Source organism: Macaca mulatta, chromosome 2, assembly GCF_049350105.2.
Source record: "Macaca mulatta isolate MMU2019108-1 chromosome 2, T2T-MMU8v2.0, whole genome shotgun sequence".
Lineage (NCBI taxonomy): Eukaryota > Metazoa > Chordata > Mammalia > Primates > Cercopithecidae > Macaca > Macaca mulatta.
This window is the reverse complement of record NC_133407.1, coordinates 87,018,845-87,031,421: the sequence shown is the minus strand read 5'-3', so window position 1 is coordinate 87,031,421 and position 12,577 is coordinate 87,018,845. Positions and strand designations below refer to the sequence as shown.

General features: G+C 37.5%; 1 protein-coding gene across 6 annotated transcripts in view; it reads right to left on the bottom strand.

Moving 5' to 3' along the window:
* Positions 1 to 12,577, bottom strand: part of NAALADL2 (N-acetylated alpha-linked acidic dipeptidase like 2) — a 1,473,645-nt gene that overhangs the window by 745,463 nt on the left and 715,605 nt on the right. For all 6 annotated transcript variants that reach the window (XM_028843862.2, XM_077994177.1, XM_028843863.2 and 3 more), the window contains one exon: positions 4,741 to 5,242. In XM_028843862.2, the coding sequence (XP_028699695.2) occupies positions 4,741 to 5,234 (494 nt within the window). In that variant the 5' untranslated portion in view covers positions 5,235 to 5,242. The remainder of the gene's footprint in view (positions 1 to 4,740; positions 5,243 to 12,577) is intronic.

Sequence of the window (12,577 nt, the reverse complement as noted above, 5' to 3'; positions counted from 1 at the left end):
ATGATAGAAGGAAAAACAATGATTTTTTAAAAGAGGTAGGATTATGGATGGTGTTTACTTTTTTCTTTATAATTTTCTGTACATGTTGCACTTAGAAAGAACCATAATGCCCTTTCCATTAAGAAAAAGAAACTATATTAGCCATAATTAGAATACAACACATTTTTCTCCGTTTTGTCTCAACATTTCACAGCATCTACAGCTGTCAAAGGCAAACACATTCCTGCATTCAAAAATAAACTAAACCTCATTAATTTATCTATTCAAATATCCTATATTACAATATTATATTTTCAAACTATGTTTTGAAGTTTTCAACATACTTACTCTGCTCAGAAATATGCTTATGATCTTCAGAATTTATTAGGTTGGTGCAAAAGTAATTGCTGCTTTTGCCATTACTTTCAATGGCAAAACAACAATTATATATATGTGTGTGTGTATGTCATTTCTTTAAATAAAAAATACATTATTAAAGGCTTGGTGGCTTTATTATATAATGGAAATGAACTATTGCACCTGTGACATTCAAGCTTCTTCTAAGTTAAAGAGCTTTCTCAACAGTCATAGGTAAACATGGTTTATACAAGATAACCAGCATCTCAACTGACTTAAGCTGATTAGATTAGGGACAAGCACTTGACACAGAGTCACAAATATCTCTGGTCCACAAAAGGATAACAATGACATTTCATCCTGGAGAATAGGAATAAAAGAATAATGTATTGGAGAATATAGCAATTAGCATTGGGAAAAGATGCAAAAATAAAAACAAAAACTAGTATAAATTGCAAAAGAATTAAATCACTTTGGTGATCAACACTTCAGTGAGACTCAGAGAACGTGTTTACTCAGGAAGAGTTCTCAGCTGAAACTTTTCTGGTGTACGCTTTGTGTGTTTTTTGGAGACTCTTTATTCTACAACTGGAGACTTCTCATTTTCCTTTGACATGAGTAATAATGTACCCTCCTGCAGCTCTTGGCTTACAGCCCCCAGGGATCTGAACACACCTCAAGCTTCTTCCCTCTCCAAGCCTCCTGCTATCTCCCTCTCAGCCCAGACAGAAATAATATTCGCCATACGCCACCTGAAACAACTACCTCTTCTGCAATTTTTATTTATTTTATTTTATTTTATTTTACTTTATTTTATTTTGGGACAGAGTCTCACTCTGTTGCCTAGGCTGGAGTGCAATGGTGCAATCTTAGCTCACTGAAACCTCCTCCTCCCAGGTTCAAGTGATTCTCCCTGCCTCAGCCTCCCAAGTAGCTGGGATTATAGGCGCCTGCCACTATGCCCAGCTAATTTTTCTTTTTTTTGTTTTTGTATTTTTAGTAGAGACGGAGTTTCCCTATCTTGGCCAGGCTGGTCTCGAACTCCTGACCTCAGGCAATCCACCCTCCTTGGCCTCCCAAAGTGCTGGGATTATAGGCGTGACCCACCATGCCTGGCCTTCTTTTGCACTTTTATCAGCAACTAGCCAGTGAATCTCTTACCACTTAGATATGGGAAGTAAGAGGCTGAATTCTCTGAATAAGAAAGACATCAAGTTATTCTAAGTAGTTTTGCCACCTCTACATCTTCCAAATAGTTCTGTTAAACTTTTTCCACTGGATTTGAGACTCCTTTCTTGAGAAGAGACAGAGACTTAAAGCACATCAGCAGCTTTTTCAAAAATGCTTCACTTTCTCCATTCTACCTAGCCTTTGCTTCTCCAACCTCTCATAAGCCAAAAATGGATAATCATCTCTGGGCCCATACTATCATTTTTTTAAAGCTCTACATGCTACATGCTAGTCTTAGAAATGTAGCATCAACTGTCTTTATGCCTCAGCTGGAACTGAAGCATCAGTAGTGATACTTCAATATTTTTACAGTATGTGGTTTTGATATAAATTGCCACTTCTTTAAAATTAGAACATAGGCTATCCTCTGAGTAATCATAATATAATTATATAACTTAAAATAATTATAACATATAATATAAATGAATACTATGTTCATAATATTTTGTATATATATATTTATAATATAATGAAAAATCTAAATGATAAAATAATTTTAAAAATATGTAACATAATTGATAAACAGATCTGTTTCTCATTTATTCATGCATTCATTTCATTCTTTAAAAAATAATTTCTCAATGTCTATTAGATGATGGAATTTTAATGGTGCACAAACAAGTGTAGTCCATTCTCTCATTGAGTCTGCAGTCTATTATAAAAAGAACATATTTTGTATTGCACAACTTTTAGGCTGTTTGATAAGAACTGACACAGGTTTAGAGCATGTCCAGGAAAAGAGAACCAATAGAAAAGAGATACAGCAATTGAACAAAAGAGTGGACCAGTAAGAGCACAAAATTGGTAATAAATTCATGAAAAGTAATAGCAGGAATCTACTACTACTAGGAGGCACAGAATTAAGGCTAAGATTGCTTAGTAAACAGAGATTCATAATGACATGTGGTTAGGACGACTACTGAGGGAGAAGTTATTTTTGGATGAGGAGCTGTTATGTTTGTAAAGATATTTGTACAAAAATACAATTGTTTGGAAGAACAAAGTATGTTATCTCAAGAAAGAAAAAAAAATATGGCTACTTGATGGGCCCATAATTGTGAATCTGTGTCTAATCACAGAGTACTACCTGGGAGTGTAATTGCTAGTGGTTATGCTTTCATAGCTAGCTTTGACACGTATGTTATTTTGTTGATTTTGTAGTCTAAGACTGGAATATAATCCTTACCATCTTGCAGCTTCCGTTCTGAGAGAAATAATGAATATTTTAATGTAATTATTATATATTTTAAATTTTATAATCAGTTGCCTATTTTCAAAGAGGACATAAGTCAGCTTTTAAAGATGACTACAGAGCTGAAAAATGAATTAAAACAAGACAAGGAAAGCCAAAGTTATATAAGGAGGGAAAATAAATACGTAGCTTAGCTTGTAAACAAAATGCATGTCATAAAGTTCCTTATAAACCTACAAATACAAATTTGACTCTAAATTTACTAAGAGTCAAAGTAAAGAAGGAAGCAGACTAGGTTATGATATTCATTGCATCAATAAATTAAAAACTAACCAGCTGCTCAGGAAAAACAAACAAACAAAAAACATACACATAATTGTCCTTAACGTTAAAAAGAAATTAACGCTATGGATCTTTTTCCAGAAGACATTTTGTAATAGAACAGATGTCCATAACGAAGTTAAAGTAAAAACAGTTTTATAGAGTCCTTCTATTTTCTTGGTTTGTTTTCTAATAACATCCTGAGCCAGTTAGATTTATCTGCAACTTTCCCTTTTTCTGCTCCATCCTATATTGCAGGCAGTGGATCCCTTCAAAATGAGTTTTCTCAAGTTGTAAGTCAGCAGTCTCTTGCTGGTTTCAGCCAATAGGACAATAGCTAGGACACTTAGTGGCAGGAAGAAAAGAGAAGCTGGGGTATTTCCCTCTCTCTATCTTCAGTGGTGTCTCCAGCTGAGGTTATGTCCCTCATCTGCACTTGTATGCACAGACATTCCAGTCCCATTGCTTTCTCCCTCTAGTCTAGGTTTAGTAATGGCTCCATTTTGTGAATCTCTGGGCTACCTGAGTATCCCCTGATTGGCTCATAGGTTCCTGATCACTGATGGAAGCATTTCTCTACTTTAAATGCCTTTTATTTTAAATATTCAGGAAATTTTCCGATGTCTTCATTGGGTCCTGATAAATACAATCATTCATTATAAGATAACAGCGTATCTTTCAGCTCAATGTAAACAATTTTACATCGGGAAGTCTCATGAAAAGTGTTATTATCCACATATTAAATGTCTAGGGATGCTTATACAAAAGGGAATAGCAGACACAGAAGGATATAGGGAACACATCCCTGTCCGTCACTGAGGCCTAATCTTCAGGAAGAGGATTAGAATCCACCAACACCAATACACCTGGTATTTCAGCACATGAATTAATTGACACATCTTCAGTGGACATGCTTCCCTGAGAAAATTCCTAGAAATGCACACCTGCCAACATCTTAACTGTAACAAATCAGCATAACCCAGAAAGAATATCCTGGAGAAGTAGTACCTCACTACTCTATCTACCTACAAACAACATACATGATTCACCTAGGACTATTCTTTTTCTGCAAATATAGAAGATATATATGGAAGGTAATACCTCATCTTGCATATTCAGTTCTTCACTTCACTAAATATGTAAACTAGAAAACCTTTTACAACTCAACATGTATGCTAATAAAATAACAAACAGCTTTTCCAAGTTATCCACTAGTTATATGACATCACTGAAGCTTTTGAAGACAGTTACTTCAGCCCATAAAGCAGGTTTATTTTACTCTGATGTCATTAAAGTCTTTAATCATATGGCTAACATCCTAGTTTTTATTACCTGTATATCTGGCAATCTTTGCATCCCAACTTGGTCTAATGAGGCTCCCCAAGAGGGAGAAAATACAGTGGCTGGAGACTTTTAGTCTCCATAGTAGTTATGATTCTTACTAGTAATTAATAAAACTGCATCACAAATTTATATTGCAGTACCATAAATCTGAAAATCTGTGCCCCCCCTTTGAAGTTTCTATTCTTGTTGTGGTGGTAAGTTATGTTTCTCAGCTTGCAAAACTGACTTGAACCACGGCAAAATCATTAGTTCAATACCCCCGTGAGACATTTTTCCCAAGAAATGCATTCAAACAACATCTGTTTCTTCTTACCTACCTGAAAGACTTCTTAATATCTTCTGCCTGGATTGTCTTGAGAATCTCTTGGTATAACTGAGGATCAACTGTTCCTGAAGATGGAGTATCTGAAGGGCAATTTGTATGTACATAATAACCTATGAAAATCCCAAAAATAAATAAACTGGTGGCTATGCAAAGTATTTTTAAGAGGTGACAAAAGTTGCAGCGATTGCTCTTTGGTGCAGATCGTGTATAATGGGTAATGTAGTCAGATTCTTCTTGAAGTCTCTGGAACCTTCCTTTGGGTGAAGTTGCTGGTTGAATGGAATCAAGATCGAGATCTATAGTCTCTGAATGCCCTAGGTTCTGATTCTCAGCACTGTCTAGCTGGAATTGGTCAAAACCAGACTCCTCTAGTTCCTTCTCCATGTCCCACTCTAAGTCAAGGGCAGTGGCTTGAAGATCATCATTGTCTAAGTACTGTGAGTGTCCTGGAGCTCTTTGATCTGCATTGACCTTTTGATAGGCCATCTTTTTACCTGTGAAAATAAGAAAAATATATTTTAATAAAATAAACACACAATTTAAAAAACTAACAAGGTGAAAACAAAACAGTAAGCCATATTGGGCATCCATAAAATTTTAATGATTATAATAAAGGGAATTAAATTCTCCTTATAGAAACTCATGTTTTATTTAATTAATCTTATAATTTTCTGTTGATGTCATTATAGGAAAGGAAGACAAAAGAAAAACGAAAGTAGAAGGTATTTAGTGGAAAAGCTATGAGAAAACAAAATTACACACACACACACACACACACACAAACACACACACACCCCATTAATCTTTGAAGCTCAGGAGAATAACAACAGTCATGAATGCGCAATTATATTGAAGGATGATGCAATGTAGAAGGCAAAATTAAACCTTCATGGTTACAAAATAACTTTTAAAAATTGAAGACAAAAGTAATAAAGCTGTTATTTGGTAAGTGAAAGGGAAAAAATAATAAAAGCTCTGGAATGATTACATTGCCAGAGCTAGTCTTAAAAACACAAATTCATTATAAGAATAGGCAGAACAACTAAATGAAGTATGAATTCTACAAGAAGCAAAATCTGTTATGTTACAGATTCATAACTTACCAAAAAGATTACAAAACTTTAAGACTATGAGAGAGGACTGAGATGTCCCAAGAAATTAGTGACATGAATTGGCCTGGCTCAGTGAACTTTAAATAAAAGTCTGGGATGGCATCAATCCAAAGAGGAAAGCCTTTTGCCAGCCTAGGAGAGTTTGGTTTCATAACCTTGCTACAGGAGTGGCAGATGGAGGTTCTTCTCCCCTGCACCTCTTTGGATGACAGCTTGTTGTATCCTGCTGAGTGGTATTAGGAAAACTGGGTGAATTAACTGCAAGTGGTCTTAAGCCTGTATTCAGTAACCCACTGGTGTATTATGGCTGCAGATTAAGAGTATACTTAAATATTCTGTGTATTAGATTTGTCACCCCAGCTGGATCTTAGGTCCCTCACAATGTTTTATGATTTTTCTGTGTGTCCTACTGTGGTGGGCAAAGAACACAGCTCAACTGATAATTGATTAGCTAATTGCCTTAGGAATCGTGGTGGACAAGTAAATTCCTATGAAAAAGATAAAACAAGGATTTCACGAAGGGAGTGGCACTTATGCACAGAGTTATGGCCATACATACCTCCAATCTTGGCTAGCTGAGGCCCATATAATTAAAATTTCCTAAATTTTTAAGAAAGTTCAAATATAACTAAATATTACATTTTATAAAATAAAAACTGTAATTCTGACTAGAATTTTCATATGCTACCCTAAAATCTAGGAATCATTCTTACCCAGCATTGACTCAGTAAAGATGATTATCTAATGCATGCCAGGCAGAGATAAGTAATGAAGAGAGAAATAAATAGGACCGTATTCCACAAATAGGGAACCATCAAATCAGAGAGACAATGCAAACAAACAAAAAAGTGAGATAAAATATGCAAAGTGTCAGTGAAACTCAGGGGTGATTGATTCTATCAGAAAATACAAGAAATAATTATTTTTAAAAAGTGACCTCTAAGTTGCTTTTGCAAGAGAGGAGGGTGTGAGAGGAGAATACCCAGAAAGGGGAAAATTTACAAACACAAAGGAAGAATAAGAATGCCCCACTTGAAAACCCTAGAGTGGTATGCTATGACTGAGCATAGTGCACAAGGGCCAAAGATACTGAGGAAAAAACTAGGAGAAGGTGACACTGACAAAAAACTTAACTTTCCTACAACACAGGGTCTTCGTATATGAAATGGGTATAATATTAATATAAACTTTGTAGTGTTGTCATCAGGATTCATTCACATAGTGAACCCAAAGCATCTATTGAGTAGTGGATAGGTTATATGAGTTAGAAGGAACATTTCTAGTCTTAGAGGAGATAGAACTGTCAAGGATTGGTGGGGAGTTAATAATTATATAATTCTGCAAGACATTGTGGAGATGGAGAGGAGGATGTATAATATTCACACACACACACACACACACACACACAATAGTGTTTTTTTTTTAACATTTAGTCTGTATGTAGAGATTAAAATATAAAAATCACCACATAATATACTAAATGTTCTCATGGATCTACACTGATTTTCTTTTTCCCTCCCTCCCTCCATCCCTTCTTGTTTGGCCTTGCTTCCAAAATGATTCAAGGAAGTGTAGCATTTGAATTCTGTCTTTGGTAAAATCAAGACAAGCAGAGAAAGGAAGTAATGTTTGAAGTTAATAAAAACTATTCAGATAGGTTAGGTGATGGCTGATTAACTTATAGAGGAAGAAACTGAATCTTACTGGGTTTAAAGAAAATGTCAAAATAAAATACCAGAGGATAGAAAAAAATCTGAAGAAAGTAGAATAAAGACTCTCTAAACACTTTAGAAACCAATTTATTTTAATGTGCTTTATAAACTGCAATTTCCTACCACTAGTCAATTTTTTCCCCTTTGGCCTAAACATCAGTGAATTGCTGGTATCTTGATATGATATCATATTTACTTCTTTAACTGTTCAGCTTATGCATTATAGATTAACTTACACAAATATTTCTCCATGCAGTTCTCTAGATTTTTTTCTCCCATTTTAATCAATCAGTCTCTCTCCCTCTCTCTCTCAAGTTGAATCATAGAGCTTGGTTTATGCTCAGAAAAGGCTTGGCACATGAGAGTTACTACAGAAATGTGAGATCTCTAATTCTGACCTCTAATACAAACATTCAAAGTCACCTCTCTATAAATCATTTAAAAGCCAACTGCAATGGTGAGGCAGAGTTTTCATCTCTAGCCTGACAATAGGCATTCCATCACATGTACATCGGCAATTTAACGCTCTTCAAACATCAGACAGAACCATCAATTAGAATGTAATGCAGATAGAGATATTAACTCCTCACCATGATGGATATCTGTCTGACACCCTTACTACCGCATTTAGATTCATTACACATCATTAAATTTTCACTGAATTCTACCTTCCAGCAGAGTCACATCTGGGATAAAGGTAGATGAAGTCACTTGATGCAACAAACTCCAAAGTATTTCCGGAAAATTACTATGGAAATGAGTATGCAATGACATGCATGATAAAGCATTTTAATCACTAACTTGGTAAAATCAATTATATATGTCTTATATATTTTATATATCAAATATATGTATATGTAGTATATATAAATGTATTATATACATTTATAAAATTAGTAACTATTTCTATAAAATTATTTGCCTTAAAAATAGTGGATTTATGGCAAGATGGCCGAATAGGAACAGCTCCAGTCTCCAACTCCCAGAGCGAGCGACACAGAAGACTGGTGATTTCTGCATTTTCAACTGAGGTACTGGGTTCATCTCACTGGGGAGTGCCGGACGATCGGTGCTGGTCAGCTGCTGCAGCCCAACCAGCGAGAGCTGAAGCAGGGCGAGGCATCGCCTCACCTGGGAAGCGCAAGGGGGAAGGGAATCCCTTTTCCTAGCCAGGGGAACTGAGACACACAACACCTGGAAAATTGGGTAACTCCCACCCCCAACACTGCGCTTTAAGCAAACAGGCACACCAGGAGATCATATCCCACACCTGGCCAGGAGGTCCCACACCGACGGAGCCTCCCTCATTGCTAGCACAGCAGTCTGTGATCTACCGGCAAGGCAGCAGCGAGGCTGGGGGAGGGGCGCCCGCCATTGCTGAGGCTTAAGTAGGTAAACAAAGCTGCTGGGGGGCTCGAACTGGGTGGAGCTCACAGCAGCTCAAGGAAACCTGCCTGTCTCTGTAGACTCCACCTCTGGGGACAGGACACAGTAAACAATAACAAACACAGCAGAAGCCTCTGCAGACATAAACGACTCTGTCTGACAGCTTTGAAGAGAGCAGTGGATCTCCCAACACGGAGGTTGGGATCTGAGAAGGGACAGACTCCCTGCTCAAGTGGGTCCCTGACCCCTGAGTAGCCTAACTGGGAGACATCCCCCACTAGGGGCAGTCTGACACCCCACACCTCACAGGGTGGATTACACCCCTGAGAGAAAGCTTCCAAAGCAAGAATCAGACAGGTACACTCGCTGTTCAGAAATATTCTATCTTCTGCAGCCTCTGCTGCTGATACCCAGGCAAACAGGGTCTGGAGTGGACCTCAAGCAATCTCCAACAGACCTACAGCTGAGGGTCCTGACTGTTAGAAGGAAAACTATCAAACAGGAAGGACACCTACACCAAAACCCCATCAGTACATCACCATCATCAAAGACCAGAGGCAGATAAAACCACAAAGATGGGGAAAAGGCAGGGCAGAAAAGCTGGAAATTCAAAAAATAAGAGCGCCTCTTCCCCGGCAAAGGAGCGCAGCTCATGGCCAGCAACGGATCAAAGCTGGACGGAGAATGACTTTGATGAGATGAGAGAAGAAGGCTTCAGTCCATCAAATTTCTCAGAGCTAAAGGAGGAATTACATACCCAGCGTAAAGAAACTAAAAATCTTGGAAAAAAAGTGGAAGAATTGATGGCTAGAGTAATTAATGCAGAGAAGGTCATAAACGAAATGAAAGAGATGAAAACCATGACACGAGAAATACGTGACAAATGCACAAGTTTCAGTAACCGACTCGATCAACTGGAAGAAAGAGTATCAGCGATTGAGGATCAAATGAATGAAATGAAGCGAGAAGAGAAACCAAAAGAAAAAAGAAGAAAAAGAAATGAACAAAGCCTGCAAGAAGTATGGGATTATGTAAAAAGACCAAATCTACGTCTGATTGGGGTGCCTGAAAGTGAGGGGGAAAATGGAACCAAGTTGGAAAACACACTTCAGGATATCATCCAGGAGAACTTCCCCAACCTAGTAGGGCAGGCCAACATTCAAATCCAGGAAATACAGAGAACGCCACAAAGATACTCCTCGAGAAGAGCAACTCCAAGACACATAATTGCCAGATTCACCAAAGTTGAAATGAAGGAAAAAATCTTAAGGGCAGCCAGAGAGAAAGGTCGGGTTACCCACAAAGGGAAGCCCATCAGACTAACAGTAGATCTCTCGGCAGAAACTCTCCAAGCCAGAAGAGAGTGGGGGCCAATATTCAACATTCTTAAAGAAAAGAATTTTAAACCCAGAATTTCATATCCAGCCAAACTAAGTTTCATAAGTGAAGGAGAAATAAAATCCTTTACAGATAAGCAAATGCTTAGAGATTTTGTCACCACTAGGCCTGCCTTACAAGAGACACTGAAGGAAGCACTCAACATAGAAAGGAACAACCGGTACCAGCCATTGCAAAAACATGCCAAAATGTAAAGACCATCGAGGCTAGGAAGAAACTGCATCAACTAACGAGCAAAATAACCAGTTAATATCATAATGGCAGGATCAAATTCACACATAACAATCTTAACCTTAAATGTAAATGGACTAAATGCTCCAATTAAAAGACACAGACTGGCAAACTGGATAAAGAGTCAAGACCCATCAGTCTGCTGTATTCAGGAGACGCATCTCACACGCAGAGACATACATAGGCTCAAAATAAAGGGATGGAGGAAGATTTACCAAGCAAATGGAGAACAAAAAAAAGCGGGGGTTGCAATACTAGTCTCTGATAAAACAGACTTTAAACCATCAAAGATCAAAAGAGACAAAGAAGGCCATTACATAATGGTAAAGGGATCAATTCAACAGGAAGAGCTAACTATCCTAAATATATATGCACCCAATACAGGAGCACCCAGATTCATCAAGCAAGTCCTTAGAGACTTACAAAGAGACTTAGACTCCCATACAATAATAATGGGAGACTTCAACACTCCACTGTCAACATTAGACAGATCAGCGAGACAGAAAGTTAACAAGGATATCCAGAAATTGAACTCATCTCTGCAGCAAGCAGAACTAATAGACATCTATAGAACTCTCCACCCCAAATCAACAGAATATACATTCTTCTCAGCACCACATCGTACTTACTCCAAAATCGACCACGTAATTGGAAGTAAAGCACTCCTCAGCAAATGTACAAGAACAGAAATTATAACAAACTGTCTCTCAGACCACAGTGCAATCAAACTGGAACTCAGGACTAAGAAACTCAATCAAAACCGCTCAACTACATGGAAACTGAACAACCTGCTCCTGAATGACTATTGGGTACATAACGAAATGAAGGCAGAAATAAAGATGTTCTTTGAAACCAATGAGAACAAAGATACAACATACCAGAATCTCTGGGACACATTTAAAGCAGTGTGTAGAGGTAAATTTATAGCACTAAATGCCCACAAGAGAAAGCAGGAAAGATCTAAAATTGACACTGTAACATCGCAATTAAAAGAACTAGAGAAGCAAGAGCAAACACATTCGAAAGCTAGCAGAAGGCAAGAAATAACTAAGATCAGAGCAGAACTGAAGGAGATAGAGACACAAAAAACCCTCCAAAAAATCAATGAATCCAGGAGTTGGTTTTTTGAAAAGATCAACAAAATTGACAGACCGCTAGCAAGACTAATAAAGAAGAAAAGAGAGAAGAATCAAATCGACGCAATTAAAAATGATAAAGGGGATATCACCACCGATCCCACAGAAATACAAACTACCATCAGAGAATACTATAAACACCTCTACACAAATAAACTGGAAAATCTAGAAGAAATGGATAATTTCCTGGACACTTACACTCTTCCAAGACTAAACCAGGAAGAAGTTGAATCCCTGAATAGACCAATAGCAGGCTCTGAAATTGAGGCAATAATTAATAGCCTACCAACCAAAAAAAGTCCAGGACCAGATGGATTCACAGCTGAATTCTACCAGAGGTACAAGGAGGAGTTGGTACCATTCCTTCTGAAACTATTCCAATCAATAGAAAAAGAGGGAATCCTCCCTAACTCATTTTATGAGGCCAACATCATCCTGATACCAAAGCCTGGCAGAGACACAACAAAAAAAGAGAATTTTAGACCAATATCCCTGATGAACATCGATGCAAAAATCCTCAATAAAATATTGGCAAACCGGATTCAGCAACACATCAAAAAGCTTATCCACCATGATCAAGTGGGCTTCATCCCTGGGATGCAAGGCTGGTTCAACATTCACAAATCAATAAACATAATCCAGCATATAAACAGAACCAAAGACAAGAACCACATGATTATCTCAATAGATGCAGAAAAGGCTTTTGACAAAATTCAACAGCCCTTCATGCTAAAAACGCTCAATAAATTCGGTATTGATGGAACGTACCTCAAAATCATAAGAGCTATTTATGACAAACCCACAGCCAATATCATACTGAATGGGCAAAAACTGGAAAAATTCCCTTTGAAAAC